Raw genomic sequence first — 19,444 nt, 5'->3', positions numbered from 1 at the left:
CCGCTATTGGATTTTATAGCTGCTTCGCTGGGAAATAAACCCGTGCAGAAGTGCTAAAAACTGTAATTCCTTGAGTGCCCACTTGAGACAGGCTCCAGAATTGAGTCAATCTCCCTAAATACCCAACTTCACAGCACAAATGTTTACAGCCTGATGGTAACGGTTTTGGTGTCTATAGCTAATTTCCCCATCAATGACAACTGTGAGTTGTTGATTATTTTCTCAGATGATATCAAGACTTGAAGTTGCACATAATTAACAGCATTGCCATTTTGACTGACAGGTACAGATGGCTTTTTGGTGCACCCAGGCATCATTCAGCTACATGTTTTCACAGAAGCAAAGGTATGTGTGCATCCATCAGATTATTGTCTACTACACACTGCCCTGCCCCCCACTCTCACGCACGCACGCACACACGCACGCTTTACGACACACAAACATGGCGGCCTCTGTTTCACCGCTACGCTCCTCCTTCAGGATTTGTAGCCCGTTAACGTTACACCATCACTGCTGCCGGGCCAAACAGCGGATGCACAGAAAATGCGACAGTCAGAGGAGACATCTACACCAGTCGGCGACGAGGTAAAGGGCACCGCGTTTAAAACACCGCTGTTTTTTTTCTTTCATTTAATGCACCAGTGTTAATTTCATGAGAGGGATGAGCGACGCTTCAGCGCCGGTGAAGGCGTGTGTGCCGTCACGTGTCCGGGGATGATGGTGATTGACAGCAGGGTTGGCCGTTCATGGTTGAGAGGGACGGTTTAAATGACATGCCTGTAGCTGGGAGGTCAATTAAAGGGCTGAATAAACCGACAGTGCGTTCAACAAACGTGTTTGTGTTACATAACTCGCCGCAGCTTCGCCGGTTGTACCTTAACGGTTATTCGTACGGCGTCTGCAGCCGGTTAGCTACAGTTGAGCTGAATCACCCGGTGTTTCGGTTTAACGAGCGACCCTGTTAACTGGCGACCTTCAGTGGAATGCGTCTGTGGTTGCCGTAGTTACGACACACGTTGAAACAGGAAGATAATACGTAAGTGTGAAACAAGTTACCAAAGACGAATCAGGTTTTTTTTATTATATATTTTTTTAGTTAAATTTATTAATTAAAATAATTAAAATTAAACAAAGAGCCGTTCACTGGGACAGCTACGCATCTTCCTCTTTTCAACGGCTGTCGTAACTACGGCAACAGCAGACACATTCAGCTGACTGTCGCCAGTTAACGGGGTCGCTCGTTGAACCGAAACACCGGTGCTAATAACGTTACACCGCAGTGGTTAAGGTTTCTCTATCTGGTTTTAACCGTAAAAACACCATAAAGCATTATTCCACTCCAAAGATAAGACAAGAGTAATATTAAAGTAACGTTAATTCGTTACTCTGGTTTGGCGACGGTGTCCTACTGTCAGCAGGTGTTCAAATTATCTGTGACAAAGTCATAAAAGAATAATTATTGTTTAATGTATTTCTGTGAGCTCCTGCTGTACATTCCTAATGAAACCAAATGAGTAATAGTAATATTAATAGTTAATTAATATATATATATATATAATGAATATAAACTACAATAAGGAATAAATAGTCCTATGCAGTGTCCACATTTAGGATGCTTGTGGCCCTCAAGCTCTCCCTGTGCCTCTCTGTACCTGCCTGGTGTATCCAGAACCTTCCTGGTAATGGCAGGGACAAAAGGTCGGTATGTATGGGTCCCCTGTGGCCCCTCAGGACGCTCTCAATCACACAGGAGTAGAAATACGTCAGTATTTGTTGCGATAAATGGAGGTGAAACAGTCTCTGCCCTGCCTTTCTCACCTCAGAGTCAGGAAGCAATGCCAAGGTCAGGCCCTCAGTAATGTGGACACAGAGCTGCACACTCCCAGAATCTACTATCATCTCTTTAGTCTCGCTGACATTCAGGATGAGGTTGTTGTCAGGTCCTCCACTGCCTTCAAATATGCCTTTTCATTATTTTCAGTGATCAAGGTCTATCACACCTGTGTTGTCGGCAAACTTTATGATAATGTTGGAATCAAAAGTGGCTACAGAGTCATGTATGTACAGGTGGTACAGCAGGGCACTCACTACACAGTCTATCTAATTGTTATTGAGATATTCTGGACCAAAGTCGTGGACAAGCCGACAGCATGTACAAGTGTGCGTCTTTTACCACACACAAGTAATACTGTATGCTATACAAAAGGTTGGACATTCATATTGATGTCCCAGATGCGCTGACATAATCATGTATGATGCGTCAAACTTCGTAGATGTTGGTTGTTACATAATGAACAGTATGATGTACACAGATGGGACTGATGCTAAAATGTGTACATTGTCAGATGTGACACATTTAAAATTAGGCCCGCAACCAAGGGTTATTTTTTTATTATTGATTCATTTGTTGTTTTGTTCCTAAATGTAACAAAAATAATAATAATTTGGAATAATTTCATATATATATATATATATGTATATATTTGGTTTTATGTCTGTTCTGTGATGTGGTGTGTCTTTACAATTTGCCCCTCCAGGCACGCGGCTGTGGTGATTTCGGGGACAGAGTTGGCTCGTCAGCTCCACAGAGAAATCCAGCGTGATGTGGAAGAGCTGGTAGCGCAGGGCAACATGAGACCCCACCTAGGAGTGGTCTTAGTGGGAGACGACCCAGCCAGTCGTACCTATGTTAAGAACAAGACCCGAGCGGCCAGCATCCTGGGTCAGATATAACGTTGCATGCATTCCTAAACACTGTATGCATAATGTGTGTCATGCAGATGAATGAACACAGATCTACCTAATGCATTTCACATTTTTAAACATGCGTGAACATATAGATGCACGTGGATGAACACGTTTTTTTGTTTGTTTTTTTTATATCACGTGTTTAACATGGAGTGTGTGTGATGTGTGACTCAGGTATTTCCAGTGACACAGTGGTGCGGCCTAGTTCAGTCTCCCAGGAGGAGTTGCTGGAGCTGATTGACAAGATGAACCGTGACTGGAGGGTCAGTGGCCTGTTGGTGCAGCTGCCACTTCCTGGTAAACACAAGCGCAGTAGCTGCACATGACATCAAAGTTAAAGAAATGTTTAATGTGCAGTGATGGCATACACAGCATGTAATCCTAAGTGTGCGATGTAGTGGTCAACAACTAGCGGTTACTGTATGTTCTGTGCTTGATTATGCGTAATATTACTGAATAATATCTGCTTCCTCTCTTTAGAGCACATCAACGAGCGGGCAGTATGTAATGCTATCGCCCCAGAGAAAGATGTGGATGGCTTTCATATTGTGAATATCGGCAAGCTGTGTCTGGACCAGAGATCCATGGTGCCTGCCACACCTGCAGCTGTATGGGAGATCATCAAAAGATCAGGTAAAGCATAAAAACCGCTTTAACTCCACTTCACATGACTCATTTTTTGTTCCTTGGTTTTCATGGTGTGTTTGCATTTTCGTTTTTAAAATTGCTGCAAACAAATAATCCTGCAGGGGGCACTGAACATCTATTGAAGTTGAACATAATTTTTTTCTCAAGGTTGTACTTTTGCCCTAATCAATACGAGTGTTGTGCTCTGTGGTGATTCAATGCAGTCTTTAGGTTCAGACTGCACAGGCTGTACTTGGAGATGCCACGCACGACTGAAGAAATGCTACATAAAAAATAAATCATAGTATAAAAAAAATGGGCTGCCATGGGAAATAACTTACCTGTCGTTTTACAGCCCAGGTGGAGGGTGCTGTTGTTCATGTAGGAGCAGAGCTAAATGTCAATCAAACTGCTGATTTGGTTAGTTCAGCTGTAGCTGCTGAGCGGCCTGAACATTAGTCTTTCAGTAAACTTTTAGATGGCACTGTACTTCCTTCCAGGAAACAGGGATGAATAGTCAGTGAGAGTGTGAGAAGGGTCCTTGAAAATTCTGAAAGATTTTTTTGGACGCTCTCTGTTAATGATGATCATGATGGTATGAATGATATGTGCCCCTCTACGCACAAACAAGAGACCCTGATGGCTGTTTTCACCATCAGCTACTATCAGAGAATTTTTGCAGTTCTCATACCAGTGTGATGAAGGTTTAGGATGTTTTTTAAGAATGTGTGTTTAAGGTGAAGGTTTTTCTCTTTATCTCTGCATAACTTAAACAAATTACTAGGTTTTAGTACAGGGAGGAGTGGTTAAAACATGAAGCCATTATTTCTTCAACTTATAATGCTTAAAAGCTGGGCTATAACATGATTGTATGCAAAACGTAAAGAACTCACTAGTAAACACAGATTATCATTTCATGTTTCATAAACTAAAGACAGGACAACCTTCATATATGTAATACAATCTTTATCAGAAAATTGAGGTATCAGTCTACTATATACATTCTTTTCCTTCTGCTATCAATTACTTTAATAACTTTTGTGTGGGTTGACAGTAGGTGATGTAACTGTCACAGACGCGACATTGTGGTGCCAGGCTGTTGTCCTCCACATGCCTATGTGATCAGTCAAAGATGAAATATTGCCCCAGGCTATGTGTGACCTATACAATCTCAGTATTTTGTTTTTATCATTGCAAATGTCTCATTTGTTTTAGCTGAGCAGTACAGTCGATCAAGCATGACTTATGAAAAATATATTTTTTTCTGTGCAGGTATAGAGACAGTGGGAAAGAATGTGCTGGTTGCTGGTCGCTCCAAAAATGTTGGAATGCCCATCGCAATGTTGCTGCACACCGACCGCAACCATGAACGTCCTGGGGGTAAGTGTGTGTGCGTGTGTGTGTGTGTACTGTAGGGATGTGCGTGTTTATATTTTTGTTGGCAAGTCAGCAATGCAAAATGATCGGAGTGTACGTAAGCAAATGATGTTGCACCATATTGGCTTTCCCTGAAAGATTTTTGATGCTTAATGCTTGTCAGGATGTGTGTAATAAAAGAAGGCTTCATTGTCTCTCCACCTTTTTATTTTTTTATTTTAATAAAACAATAAATGCTGATGCACATCCTGCCGGAAGAGTTCAAAGAGGGAAAATACAGGGAGTGTGAAGGAAAAGGCCGAACTGGGCGAGACTTGGCATTGTTTTGCAGACGGATCAACTGTCCTTATAAGGGTGTACGTAGGAAGAAGGGAGGGGCTTTAAAAAGGCATTGCATAGCATTTGCTCTTTAGATGAAGCAACAAGATATGTTTGACCTGTCAAAGTTGTAGTAGTGTTAAAGGTCAGATCAACACGTATGTCAACAAGTTAGCTTGCAAACAAGATACAATAAAGTTTGTCTTAACTGGAAGAACTGCTGGAAGAAGTGTTTGAAATATCGGAAAATACTACAATTCTTACTCTGCTCTTTAAATATGAAGATGTGATCAGCAGCCAGTTAACTTAGCTTCAATGACATGAATGTTTTTGCCTTGTAGAGTATATGTGATGAAGTGAGAAGACAGTTGTTGAGCATAAATTGTGTTTTTTCATTGCTGAGGAATTGCTCTAACAATCTGTTAATAATGTTAAATAGTGTTTTGCTTAATTCTGTATATTTTTAGTTTTTTCCTCTCCAGAAAACAGCAGGGTGAGAAGGATGAAATAGCAATTAAACTGGAGATTTTGTGGCCAAGTTCTTTTTTCTGTGTATACCACAGACACGTAAAAGTACCCACAGAGGACTTCTTTGAAGCTACCTTCAGATTTGATCTGCTGGTCACAAATCCACATTTCATATCAGCAAGTTTACTTAAAAAAACATCTGATACTTGTTCTTAGACTTTCCATTATACCCTTTGAAATGATCTCAACCCTTATTTGCACTTTAAATCAGATTGGGAGTCACTGAAGTGGAATTTTGTACATTTTGTTATGCTCTGCTATCTTCTGAAAGACAAGGCTGTGATAGGATAGTAACCACATGTGCACAAACACAGTGACAAGGTTACGAAGCTGAAAACAAGCACCTGGTTTAACTGGCACATACACTTTGCTAAACCACAACTTTGAATCTAATTTTGTGCACTTTAAATGAGTTCGTTTTCATTTTAAGGCCAGTTCTCTTCTCCCCGCCCCGCACCTACTGTACATCCGCCCACCCCCACACATGTGCCATTAGGTATGTGACCCAGAGGTTTGATGTGCTGGGACTTGCCTTTCCTTCTCTTTCATTCTTATCTTCCTAGAAAATCTTCTTGTGCGATCCTCTTCATTCCTAAACCACACACATGCTCCTGTTCAAAGTCCAGTCTATCTTAGATAAAGGATTATGATAACTTTCGTCATATGGCTTTCCTCATTGTATAATTGTGTGTCAGTAATCCACCTCCACCTGCCATGCCAATGCGTCACTGTTTTGATATGAAGAATTTCACAAGTGTAATATATTAAACAATGATAGTAATAAACAGGCTACCGTTATTGATATATTTAAGAGTGCACACGCACAAATTATTGACATTATTATGCATGTGTTGTGTGTGTACATGTGTTACTGAGCTGTGCAGATAAGCTGGCAAGCCAATGGAGGTGAATGGAATTTTGTTAGTACTGCTCGCAGCGCTATAAAATTACATACTGTGAGCAAAAGAGGTTGTTTTTTTTGTTTTTTCAGGCTCGTAAAAGACTCTGACTCTTAATTTTTACACGGTGGTATGCTTCTCTGACTATTTACTACAGTGTAAACCTACAATGTGTTTGATTAATCACTGTTGAGCTGAGTCAGACAGACAAATTAAAATAAAATACAGGATAATAGATTCAGTTAGAATTAGATTGGATTAACTTTATTGCTCACACACACATCGTGTAGATTGACAGATCAAAGAATAGTTATAGTAAATCACAGAGATTCATAAATAATTAGGATTATACAGATTTCCTGTAAGCCAAATATTAATCAAAAGGTTCAAGTTTAAATGTTAATTAATCTTGATTTAATTTCAGTGTTTTATTTCACACAATTGACTGCTTGTTCCTGGTACGTCAAAGCATGTATGGAGCCAGTACATGAAACCGGAGATGAAAATGAAAAAATGTATTATGCTATTTTGTAAACCGGAGCTTGTTAGGTTTAAGCAAAGTTTGTTAAACTTGATTAACTTAAGGTACACACTGTAGACAACATAATGGTTGCTCTCTCTTACTCAGTGTATCAAATGTCCTTACTCATTTAAAAAGAGGTGTTTTGTGTGATTTTGTGGCCTTTCCTTCTGAAGATCAATATTACACAATTTCCCAGGGTAACAACATTTCTTGAGTTGAGTTTCTGACACATTATTTGTCATGCCTATGTAGATAAGACTTATCAATTACTGGATTGATTGTTTCCTCTCAGGTGATGCCACAGTGACCATTGCCCATAGATGTACACCGAAGGAACAGCTGAGGGAGTTAACCAGCCTGGCTGACATCATTATTGCAGCTGCAGGTAATTACATCCCAGACATCATTAAGACTCACACCTGTCTGTCTGACACATCTGATACCGAGAAACGGTCAATAATTCACCTTTACGTCCAGTGTGAATCTTTAAATGTCTTGTTTTGCTCAACCAGCAGTCAAAAATGAAAGATATTCAGTTTGACATTTTAGCTAAACAAATGATTTATTATTAATAGTTGCAATTAAAGGACCAGTATGTAAGATTTAGTCAGGTAATCAATTGAATTTTATTTTCAGTTATGATAATCCCACAGTTGTTTATATGTTATTCAGTTCTGCTAGTTTATATTAGTTTAGCAGTCTAAAACGCACACAAATAAGATAGAAGAGAGCCTAAACATGTGGCAACATGCAGCTCATCTATGTGTGAGACCGTGAGTCTCTGGTCACCAAGCATGTTCAATAGTGAATAAGTTGCTTGATGTATAATGCAAATAGAAACACATAAAAGGATTCTGTGAAGCCCATGATGTGACTGTAAATATTGCATTTATTTTTTTAAATTGTTTTTCAGTTGAAACAAATTTGTTTAAAAAGAAAAACTAAATGAATGCATGATGTTTCTAAAGTTAATGCAACATGTCTGACTCTGGATGAGGAAACACATTTTACTCTAAGGGAAGTGATCCCATATTTTATGATGTTACTGACACATACACTCCTTAGACCAGCGTCTGATGCCATTTCGTTATGTTGGAACTGCTATAAAGGGAATTCTGTGTGCTGCTAATGCAACCTGAAGGAAAGATTGTGAAAGTGCTTACCAGCCCTTGTTTGAAATTATCTCAGAACCTTAATAATAAACGCTAGAGATGCGGTATATTTACCAGTTACTTCAAATGTTGCCCGAGATTTAAGCTTTGAAGAACAATAGTAATCTGTGGCAGCTGAAATGTAAGACAATCGGTCAATGTGGGGCAGGAGTATCTGTCGAAAGACTCTTAAGTAAATGTTTGAGCCTTAGGGGGTGCCCTGTTGTACTTCCTTTTGTAATTAATGGGTTTTTTTTCCTGATGACTAAGAAGGAAGGGCACCTTATTTTCTTTTCATCCAATGGTTTGCCTTTTGGGAATAAGAAACTGTATCTACATTGTGTTGTATGATTAAGTCAACCATCCAGTGTACAACTATCAGAAACAGTTTTTATGTCACATGGCAACCGCTTGATTTTAGTGTTGTTAAAGTGTATGTTGTGATTTAATTGTTGCAGTTAGGACATTAAACTCATGGTATAGTTTAGGGTTAGCCTGTCACTGAGCTGCTCTGATGTCTGTGTGCTATATGAGCGGCATTTTCTGAAGTTGGTTCTTAATCATTTGACTCAAACTTGATCCCATATTTTGAGTACTTATAATTGCAGTCTGATGAATTTCAATTGACAGCTTTTTGCCAGCCAACTTCAAAGTAGAGCAATTATCAACATGAACATACAATGCTTAATTATTTCCTTCCTTGTAGTCAGCTGAGGTATCATCGTATTCTGCTGTGCTGTCTTTTAAGTCTTTGGCAAAGTCGTAATTTTCACGGTGTTCCACTAGACGCTGTAATTAAGAGGAGATGACAAGCATCGCTGAAGCCTTATGTTCAGTGACTTTAATATGAGAACCTGCAAACCCTGTGGAACCTACAGGACTTTTATCTCTGTCCTGATATGGGTTATTTACATTTATATGGTGGTTGGGATAGGACCGTCATGGTGGCTACGGATGCTTTTAAACCAACCAGAAAGTACTCAGTCAGTTGTTGAGTCATGTTCAGTTAGAAAGACAAACAAAGTGATGCGAGGTTGAAATACATTTTTGTAAGCGTATTTTCTGCTGTGCTTTTGTTTTTGATAATTTGGGACATTTGGGAATAAGCAACATGAAAGCACAGCATTAACGGTCATAATAAGTACCCAAGGGGATCTTGTTTTATTACCTATCTTAAAGAGGGGTCCTGTGTCAAAATGTAGTTTTAACTTCAGGTGATATTTTGCTTACAAGTTTGATATCAATTAAATATCCTCAAAACCTGGGACCATGTAGTCCTCTCGGAATAATGTTCACATTGCGGCAGGGGCAGCTCATTTTTGCCAACAGGCCCCCGGCAGATGGATCCAGCTGTTATGTATCCAAGTTTTCACCCTATAACTATAGTCATATTCTTTCTCTGGTTTCTGTGCAAAGGTGTTCCCGGCCTGATCACAGCAGATATGGTGAAAGAGGGCGCAGCAGTCATTGATGTGGGCATAAACCGCATCCAGGACCTAAAAACAGGGAAACTGCGGCTCATTGGTGACGTGGACTTTGAGGGTAAATAACCAAAATCTTTTTTCTTTTTTTTTGCAAATTGTAAACAGCTGTAAAAATGTTACTAGTTTAAATTAGATCTGTGTTCATCAGGTGTGTGGATTCATCTAATTTGTTTTACCATTTCATCCTGAAAGTAGCCACTCAGCCACCACAGGAATGTTAATTTGACACACTTGACGAGTAACACTAACAGACTGACTGAGTTTACTCAATGTTCCGCAGAAATAAAAAGTTCAACAGAGATATAACTGTCAGCCCTGAACAAGCTTCATGTACAGTATATTGTTTGACTTGTTGTAGGAGTGAAGGCGAAGGCAGGTTTCATCACACCTGTTCCTGGCGGTGTGGGTCCCATGACAGTCGCCATGCTGATGAAGAACACTGTGACCGCTGCCAGAAACGCACTGATGCATTAAACTCACATTTTAAAACTCTTTGTTTGATTGAATAATACATAGTACACATACATACATACATACATACATACATACATACATACATACATACATACATACATACATACATACATACATGAATTCATATAAGTTCACACTCACATAATTTATGTTAAAATCCATGAGCAAAAGATTACCATACCTGCTGGGAAACTGACTTGATATATACTTTGTTTATATTGTGAATTTGTTTATTTATTTTAGTTATTTATTTCAGAGTTGTTCACTTTTTAAGAATTTAGATTCATATTTTTTCTACTGAAGTTGTTTTGGTTCATTTTTGAACATCCAGATTCACTGGAAAATAAGTATTCAATAAAAAACAATGCTGTGCCAATATTATGGTTTCTTTTTATTTTGAAGTTTTGCTTTCAACAGAGTAGATGACATGCAACAATGGTCTTGGCTGGAATTGCACCGTAGTCGTGTAGTATGGACTTTAACATTGTGGCTGCTGGGACACCCCGTTCTTACTGCTGGTATCAAAGGAGACTTTATCATGAACAACACAGGACACTGCTTATTTCTTACTGACCGGGAAAAAAGTCATCAGAATAATTTGATGCTCACAGAAACATTCTACGTATGGCCTTAAATCATGACAACTTATAGTATTACTGTAATAATTTCTAAAAGCATCTCTTTAAAAAGACCCTCTTCTTTTTAGACACATCTCGTTTTAGTCAGTCAGTTCGCTACTTTGGCCCAGACCAAGCAGCAACCTCCGGTGCTGGAAAATGAAGCCAATGCAGAAGTGCTAAAAACTGTAATTCCTCGAGCGGTACATCCAACATGGCGATAGCCAGCGTCCCATATTTTGGCTTCAAAACAGCGCGTTGGGAACCTACATGTGACGTTACTCTGACATTGAGTGGCTTCATCAGGAAGGCATAAAACCTTGCACAAGCTCCCAGCAGCAGCAGATCCAGGCACGAAGCGATCCCTTGCTGGCTTCTCACCCACTAGCATTGCAAAATATGTTATTTGATATTACTGTGCAGGAGCATCATATCTGGGAATTAATACCTGCCAGTTCCTTCTTCTGTTCATTCCATACAAAGTCATTTGACTGCCTGAAGAATGAGTCACACAGGTTTTCCTGTTAAAAGCCCCATTGACGTTGGTTGTCAAAATCTGAAACTTTAACAGACTATCAGAGTTACCATACACACATATTTTAATAGTGTTTTTTTTATAGTTATGACAATTAACTCCAAAATCCATACCTCCTGGATTATGTTGTTTTATCTTATACAGTGTTACTTTATTGCATGCATCACTCATTAATATTAAATAATATTACTATGGGATTTGTGTTGCAATTTAAGAATAGAGTTTGGCTTGCTGTTGATGTGTGTGTAACACTTAAGACAGTAAACATGTAAAGAGAACAGTACATTCATGGGAGCTTAAAATACAAGTGTCAAGGATTTTCCTCAACCAAAAGTTATTATTATTAAAGGCTTATAATGGATCTATGAACCATTAGTGAATGATTTATTAACCATTAATAAATCTAATTACAGCTGACAAACCCTAAGGATGCTTAGAAAGTGATGCAGAGATTGAAGTAAAACAAGAGATTGCCAAATAACAACCAAAGGCTACAGACTTTTGGGAAGACCTCGCCTTTCTTTACACTGGAAATCCTAACTCTGGCTGCCATCCATTTGAAAATGTCTTTACTGTTATCTTTCTACTCACCAAAAACTTGTATGTGATGACCTCCATGAGGCTTTCACAACATCTGTGATACATGAAGCAACGTCGTCATGTAGGCTGCAAAGGAGGCATTTGAGTGAAATTGTCAATGTGCCAACGGCTTGTGTGGGTTCAGACACTTCGAAGAAAAAAAAAAACTAAACTTATATAGCTTCTGGGTAATCACATCAAACACCACCACCATCATCAATCTTTTGACTTTGCCTGTGCATGCAGAGAGTTGCTGCAAATAAAGGAAATGATGGAAATTTTTGGAAGCAAATGTTTCCCATTTAAAAAAAAAAAAAAAATCTCTGGTTCTCTGATTGGCTGTTACTGTCTTTTCGGTGGTTGGGTGCCAGTATATAAACTCAGCAAAGGTACAGAGATACAGCATAGGCTAAAGGAGTCAAGCTGAGAACATCAGACATCACACCGACAGAAGACAAGATGTTTACACAAAGACAGACGTACCTGGAGAAGGGTAAGTTTTTCTGTGGTGTCAAAGTTATATTAGTAAAATTAGAGTTTGTTTGAATAAGTTGATTAATCGCAATGTGGTGTTTTGTAATGAGATATATATATATATTCAGTTGACGGCAACCTGTTTGTAATCACATTTGTAATCACATCAGTACAGGTTTTAGGGTTTAGCATTTGTAAAATAAAATCCTATATTTTCCAGCCCTCCTCTCGGCAGTGGCGGTGGTGCTTCTCCTGACCACAGCAGGACAATGTGCTATGCTGACTGATGACCTGCAGACCACAACGACTCCTGCTCTATCAAACTCAACTCTGACCACACAGATCGACAACAGTAAGTGTCTTCATTGTAGTTTTGTGTCTGCTTGAAGACATTGAACTGTAGAAAAGTGTTATATATGGAGCCATTAAGTTCAAAATAATATATATTTTTAATCTAGTGTACACAAATGCTTTACTACTTTTTTCAAATTGCTGTTTTTGTTGCTGTCAATGGTTTATCATGTATCCATCATTCTTGCCCTCTTGATATTTGATTTATTAATTCATTATCCCTTCACTTATTAGTCAGTCGATTAATTAATGGCACGAATGTTCCCCCATACTTTTGTTTTGTTTAAATGTGATAGTTGACGCTACTCTCTCTCTGTGTCTTCCTGCAGGCAGTATGGAGGGACCTCGGGTCCTGCGCTCACACAGATCCTGTTCAAGTGAACATGCAAATTACTGTCATAACGGTGGAGAGTGCATGTTCCCCCAGGACAGTGTCGAACCTTCCTGCATGTAAGAAGTGTTACACACATGCATATTCATGCCTCGCCTGTACATCCCCTTTGTATCTTGATTATGTCTATGATCTGCAAAAATGTTGCTTCATTTGTACGTGCACATGTTGGTTCAGGTTCACCTTTGGAATGTACTCACATATTTCCCTGTCTGGTCTGCAGTTGCACTCCTGCGTACAACGGGCCTCGCTGCATGTACATCATTGGCCACAGTCAATCGGCGCCTGAGTTAGAGAAGATGATTGCCCTCATTTTTGGGGTACTCATGTTCATCTTAGTGCTGGCCATCATCATATATGTCCTTGCCTACAAGAAGTGAGTATCTGCAGGCTGTCTCCATACAAGGCTGTACTTGTATGAAGGAATGGGGAATGTGGGAATGGTGGAGTTATAGCCTCAAACTGTTTGAGATCAAAGTTTCTATCAACTTTTAGTGACATTCTTAAATTTGCTTTCATTTCATGGCATATCTGTCTGTGATTTCTTCTTCTTGTTTTTTTTTTTTTTACTGTGGTTTGAGGTTTCCCCTTGATTAAACTCTAAAAAAGTACTTTTCATATTGGTAGCATTTGTGTATTCACAGTTAGTTGTGTGAAAAAAAAGAAATGTCTTGAGTGGTTTCCAATAACCAGAGAATAACTTCTAATTCAGATAATTTTTCTTTTTCAGGTGTATGAAATCAGCGCAACTAATCAAGTCTGCACCATCTGAGTCTTCAGTGTGACCCCATGCAACTCAATGTCCATCATCACTACCTTTTCCAGTATTATGATTCAATACAAAAACATATACCATAACATGATGTCATCACACTGAATAATCCACGGCATTGACAATGATTTACAGAGAAATTAAGAGAGGAGAGTGTGTCAGAACAGGGTCAGATATTTTTCATCATATTGTCCTTTAAAAAAGAGACCAATGCCAATATGAATATTTATTGTAATTAACTTATTTTAAGTGCTCCATTTATTTAAATTGTTGTAATAAATTTATGAAAACTGTTGTATTTATATTTGTGTGTTGCTTGCACACACATACATATCTTATTAACTTATTGCTTGAGAATGTTGAAATATTTAATTTGTTGTCTAATTGAGAGGCTCAAGAAGATTTTTTATTTTAGTATGAGATACTGCAGTTCCCTCATGTAACCCACTGGGGCCATAGGTAGCAAACCTTTATTCAGAAATTGGTGTATGATGTTTGTTTTTCATTCATTACTCCCTTGAAGGCCTGTTGATGCACAGACAAACTATAATAGAGTCATCTGTTCACCTTTAAAGACTCCAAAAGAGTCACATCAGGAAGCAAATGGCACAAAAGGATTATAAATAAATCATATGTAAATGTTTCTGAAATCAAAACAATAAGCCTGTACCACATCTTAGGGTGATTTCAGTTCTCGATATTTGAGAAGTCCAGTGTGTTTTTCAAATTATTATAAAGAACATAAATCTAAACAATAAAGTTGTATTTCAGACCTGAAATATTCTTTATATTACAAAAAATCGCAATATTAAAGCTATGAGTTCCTAAATTGACGTTACAGGTAGCATATGGATTATAGGCATAATATATTGATATTGAGATTTTAATTTTATTCATACACTTACTCTAACTCTGCTTCATATCAGACAGAAATATTGTACCTTTACATTTATTTTCAGGCTATGTTTTTACTACTTACTTTATAGATTAAGAGCTTTTAAAATGTAGTGAATTGTTGCAGGTTATTATGGACACAACAGTATAATAAATTATTAAAATTAGTTCCACCATGACCAGCTACTACAGTGAAATGCTTTCTACATGTTTGTGCATAACCCCTAAATATAATTTAGAATAATACATAAATCCACATATTTTTGTTGATAATACTGCTATGTTTTTAATTCAGAACTTTTACTTGCAACAGAGTGTGGTATGGCTTAGCATAAAGGAGCTGACTGCTTCCTTTGGTTATTATATTATAGCGCAAACTACAAGTAAAGGCCTGACTTCCGTGTGAATCACAAGAGGTCCATCCATCTTAAAAGGATGTGGGTGACAGCTGCAGCCCCTCCTTGTGTTTGGGAAACCGGTGCCTGCACGCAGGGTCTGCCTTTTCTTTTTATTTGAACCTTTGTATGAAATTGTCTAAATTACAGGAGTGTGTCACCACACCCAGACCGCAGGACTGAGCCCATTGGTTTCTAGTCCCCCCACCTTTCTTTTTCTTTTTTTTCTTTTTTCTTTTTTACCTTATACTTATGTATGACAAGTGGGAAGCGTCTCCAGTCCAGACCAGCTCATACCTGCGCTCCCACCGAACAGAAACCTGGTGGGTCTGAAATGAATCTGAACAGCAAACCTTCAGCGCTCCTCTCACTTCTCGGTACGTTTGCTCACACATTTGTTTGACACTGATTTGACATGTCAGGTCAGGCTTCAGGTTTGGAGTTTAAAGGGAGAAAAAAAAGACGAGCTCACAAACATGAAATGTTTTCTAAAGATAAACGACGCAGAGGGAAAAAAAATCAGAACAGCCACTGATAGCTGAAGAGTTTAACTATAAAGTATCTAAGTACATTTGACTAGCCTTTTTTCAATTTTCAGCAAAATTCAAGTAAAAAGGTACTTCTACTTTTGATACTTTAAGTACACTAAGCTGATGGTACTTCTGTACCTTTACTTGGGTATTGGAGCATTTTTCTATTGTGCTACTGGTACACTCATTTTTCAGTCTTTATTGTGGTGGAAGAAAGAATTGAGATCCTTTCCTCAAGTATAACATTATCAAAATTGAAAACAATTTAATGCATTAAAAATCTGTTTATGCAAGAGTACTTAAACTGTCTCTTTAATGTGCTTTAAGCATGAAAAGTAAAAGTAGTCTCCTTGTTATGCAGCAGAATAATCATGTCATTCATATCATAATACCACTGCATTATTGTAGTTGAAGAATTAACAGTAGCAGTATTTTCACTGTTGGATTTAATAAATAATACAGATTTTATAAGCTGATCATATGTGTAAAATCTCAAGTATTTGGGAATGGAGTTAAAAATAAAATATTTCCCTCTCACATTTAGTGGTGTAGGAGTGTTGATTTGAGGCAACAATAAATATAACGTGTGAAGCAAAGTTGTGTAGAACTAATGATTACTTTCTACTAGACGTGCAACTAGCGTGGTGCAAGGCAGGAGCCAACAAGCTGACTATAACTGACTGAAGCTAAAACAGGGTTGGTTTACCGGCTTTGTAAAGTGGATCTGGTGTCAGTTGCTTCATGTTGTTGGTTGATGGGATGATTTGCAGAAACACAGATAGTTCAGCTATTTTAAATATGTAAATAGATGAGCACAAGGCGAGCATGAACAGGATACTAGTTCACACCCAAAGGTGCTTCCAAAGGTTTTCCAAAATGTCTTTATTTGGAATAATATATTTTCTTAACCCATACACCAAATCCTGTATCTGGACTGAAAGCATGAACATAAAATATACAGTTTAAAGGAGACTTTTAGTGGTAGTATTTACAGACCCGGTGTAGAAATGAGTGTTTTTGCGTTTTAGAGCCCTTTTATGGTATAAATGTAATTATACAGGTGCATTCATTACATTTCTTATGATCAAAAACCATCAGGTTGACCACTTTGTTAACAGCCCAACATCAAGCATGTGCAGCAACACAAAACATCATAGCCAGCTAATATTACTTACTAGTCCACTAGTCTGTCTTTCAGACTTTTATTTTGTGAAGCTCTCGACCATAAAGCCAGTCAAAGATTTATCCTGTCTCGCGGTCACTCTCTCCTTTCCTCTGGTAAGCTTCCTCCATCGACGTCCTCTTCAGTTTCTCCACCTCTGTCATTATGTCCTGGCCCAGCTCGGTTTCTGGCATGACACTGGCTCGGCTGTCTGAATTCCCCCAGCCCACCCAGACCTTAAAAAAAAAAACTTCTTTTCTCAGTGGTGGTGGTGGTGGTACAAAAACTAACCTCCCTCAGTGCTCTAAAATCACTGTTCAGGTAGCCTGGCTAACTAACTGAGCAAGCATGAGCTATTAGCAGCTATGGTTCACAGCAGATTACTTTACTGTCCATCAGGAAACTCTGTAAATCAGAGAACTGATGCAAAGGAGAAGAAGAAAAAAAGCAGAAATCACTTTCTCCTTAAAATATGATACAGTTTCACCAAAATCAGTGAAGTGAAATGGTGTGTGTCTTAGTGTCATAAAATGTTACGCACTTCTTGCAGGTTATGGTACCCTGGAGCAACAACTTACAAACAACAGAGACAACATTCACCTGATTACATGTCAATGTAGCACCAAAATGATTGAAATGTGTGTAAAGGTTACTTAATGTTGCTTTACACCCCATCACCTAAACCAAAATGTCAAATCAGCAGTTTTATTGTTGAAGTTTTGGAGGCAGATGAAGGACTTACATACCTGTGTTAATGATCTGACGCACATGCTGAGGTCAGAGCCTCAGGGATGCTGAAATATGTTGGCAACTAAATCATGAATGGAAGATTTATGATTTGAAAGTCTATGTGGTCTGCTTAAATCGTCATTTACTTGTTGTTAAGGTTTATTCTTATCAATAAAACTCAACAACATAACAGACCTAAGAAGGAAACAATATATTCTAGCTTGTATAAACTGTTTAAACTATCAATTGTAAAACTCTATTACTAACATTCAAAATCCTGTAAACATCCATCAATTTTTTGTAAACATGCAAGGGCTGGAGCCAATCCCAGTAGCACTGGGCGAGAGGCAGGGTACACCCTGGACAAGTCACCAGCTCATCACACGGCCTGAGATTAGACAAGAACAGGCGTGTGTTTAGGGTGGTAGGCTGTAAGCCTAACAAAAGTATTGCCATCAACATTATACACACCATTATTAAAATATTATATATTAGTCCAGTGGTTCTAAACACAGGTTGGACCCCTCCAAAGGGTCATGAGATAAATCTGAGGGATTGAACGTGTCTTTACTTATTTGTGCGATACTGAATAATATTACCGTAACATGCACTGGACATCAAGCAGAAATATAGAATGAACCACTAAGAAGTGAAGAAGGGAAATCAGCAGCTATCAACTCATAGACAGCTAAAATATGACGAGACACTAACTTAATCATTACGGTTCAAAAACCAAAATGTGGTGAACCAGTGTGTAACATTAAGGTGTATCTATTGGCAGAAATGTCATATATTATCATTAGTGTATACAGATATTGGTGTATATTCACCTGAAAATGAGACTTTAATATTTACAAAGATAGAGCAGGTCCTCCTCCACGTGGAGTCCGCCATGTGGTACCCCTAATGTTTCTACATAGATAGATAGATTTTGCATTTCTTGCAGCCGCCATAGTTTCTCCTGCATATTTGGAAGAGGAGGGTGAAGCAAGCACCGGTGCCACTACATCCTACACACTTATCCTTTAATAATAGTCTGCAAAAATAACCAATTGCAGCAGTAAAACAGATTTAATGATACAAATAAATACAATATTTCCCTACAAACTTCAAACAGACTTGAGGTTCTTGCACTTTGTACATTGTACTTTCCAGCAAGCCCTGATAGGGATAGTGTGATTTTTAGGGCCCGAGCACAGCGAGGCCCTATTGTATTTCGAACGCTGAACGACGTTGAAGAGTAAATCGCATTTTCCACAGCCCATATCCCCCCCAAAACTCACGAAAATTTGCCTACCCCCCCAATGTCAGGCGTAAAATTACGTATTTTGGAGGTCTCACACATGCACGCGCGCATACGCCTCCACAGCGCCACCTAGGTGCGCGTTTTTGCCGGTGCCCCTCGCCACGGTTTCGCCCACGTGCACGAAACTCGGTGGGAGTATGTAACTTGCCCAGACGCACAAAAAAGTCTCTTGGTGCCCCGGGCTACAGTGACGCGTACGGCGTCCAATTTTGCTCAGATTTGGCCTTTTCCTGTTTTGGCCTCATTTCCAGGGGTCGCATTTGAACGAACTCCTCCTAGGGATTTCATCCGATGTGCTTGAAACTGGCCGTGTGTGTTCTCAAGGCGTCGATAATGAAAAGTTATCAAAATCACAACTTTTTATCAGAGACGTGGCCGTGACGGAGCGTCAAACTCCACGCTGCTGATTTTTCCACAAAAAAACAAGACTCCATTGACTTTTGGCCTGATTTGACAAGGGGTCATGTTTGAACGAACTCCTCCTAGGGATTTCACCCAATTCACTTGGTAGGTCTGTTCACATAGACTTCCTGAGTAACAGTTATCAAAATGATGAATTTTGGGGAAACGGTGTGGCCAT

The 19,444-nt window shown here is 38.8% G+C and overlaps 3 protein-coding genes across 5 annotated transcripts in view; all 3 read left to right on the top strand.

The window, feature by feature from the left end:
- Nucleotides 1-381: 381 nt before the first annotated feature.
- On the top strand, nucleotides 382-10,499 carry LOC104923005 (probable bifunctional methylenetetrahydrofolate dehydrogenase/cyclohydrolase 2). 3 transcript variants are annotated; one of them, XM_019263729.2, is made up of 8 exons: nucleotides 382-585; nucleotides 2,538-2,722; nucleotides 2,923-3,045; nucleotides 3,229-3,381; nucleotides 4,648-4,755; nucleotides 7,313-7,405; nucleotides 9,588-9,713; nucleotides 10,014-10,499. In XM_019263729.2, the coding sequence occupies exons 1-8, from the start codon at nucleotides 443-445 to the stop codon at nucleotides 10,127-10,129; spliced, it is 1,047 nt and encodes a 348-aa protein (XP_019119274.1). In that variant the 5' UTR covers nucleotides 382-442; the 3' UTR covers nucleotides 10,130-10,499. The 3 variants fall into 3 exon arrangements, with proteins under 3 accessions (XP_019119274.1, XP_027130191.1, XP_027130186.1); XM_027274390.1 differs by lacking the exon at nucleotides 382-585 and adding an exon at nucleotides 709-818; XM_027274385.1 differs by lacking the exon at nucleotides 382-585 and adding an exon at nucleotides 887-1,036.
- Nucleotides 10,500-12,269: 1,770 nt separating this feature from the next.
- LOC104922986 (epigen) lies at nucleotides 12,270-14,143 on the top strand. The gene is made up of 5 exons (XM_010735957.3): nucleotides 12,270-12,353; nucleotides 12,555-12,686; nucleotides 13,015-13,135; nucleotides 13,300-13,452; nucleotides 13,807-14,143. The coding sequence occupies exons 1-5, from the start codon at nucleotides 12,320-12,322 to the stop codon at nucleotides 13,859-13,861; spliced, it is 495 nt and encodes a 164-aa protein (XP_010734259.1). The 5' UTR covers nucleotides 12,270-12,319; the 3' UTR covers nucleotides 13,862-14,143.
- Nucleotides 14,144-15,067: 924 nt separating this feature from the next.
- The window catches only part of LOC104922988 (proepiregulin), a 9,293-nt gene continuing 4,916 nt past the window's right edge, over nucleotides 15,068-19,444 (top strand). Inside the window, exon 1 of the mRNA XM_010735958.3 lies at nucleotides 15,068-15,514. Within this exon, the coding sequence (XP_010734260.2) occupies nucleotides 15,394-15,514 (121 nt within the window). The 5' untranslated portion in view covers nucleotides 15,068-15,393. The remainder of the gene's footprint in view (nucleotides 15,515-19,444) is intronic.

Source organism: Larimichthys crocea, chromosome III, assembly GCF_000972845.2.
Source record: "Larimichthys crocea isolate SSNF chromosome III, L_crocea_2.0, whole genome shotgun sequence".
NCBI lineage: Eukaryota > Metazoa > Chordata > Actinopteri > Sciaenidae > Larimichthys > Larimichthys crocea.
This window is presented reverse-complemented; position numbering and strand designations above follow the sequence as displayed.

Excerpts from the sequence above, each read along its gene's own strand:
- LOC104922986 (XM_010735957.3), top strand. The coding sequence starts at position 12,320 with ATGTTTACACAAAGACAGACGTACCTGGAGAAGG. Across the intron at positions 13,136-13,299 it reads AGTGTCGAACCTTCCTGCAT|TTGCACTCCTGCGTACAACG; the intron begins GTAAGAAGTGTT and ends TCTGGTCTGCAG. Across the intron at positions 13,453-13,806 it reads TATGTCCTTGCCTACAAGAA|GTGTATGAAATCAGCGCAAC; the intron begins GTGAGTATCTGC and ends TTTCTTTTTCAG.
- LOC104923005 (XM_019263729.2), top strand. The coding sequence starts at position 443 with ATGGCGGCCTCTGTTTCACCGCTACGCTCCTCCTTCAGGATTTGTAGC. Across the intron at positions 3,046-3,228 it reads GGTGCAGCTGCCACTTCCTG|AGCACATCAACGAGCGGGCA; the intron begins GTAAACACAAGC and ends TCCTCTCTTTAG. Across the intron at positions 4,756-7,312 it reads CAACCATGAACGTCCTGGGG|GTGATGCCACAGTGACCATT; the intron begins GTAAGTGTGTGT and ends GTTTCCTCTCAG.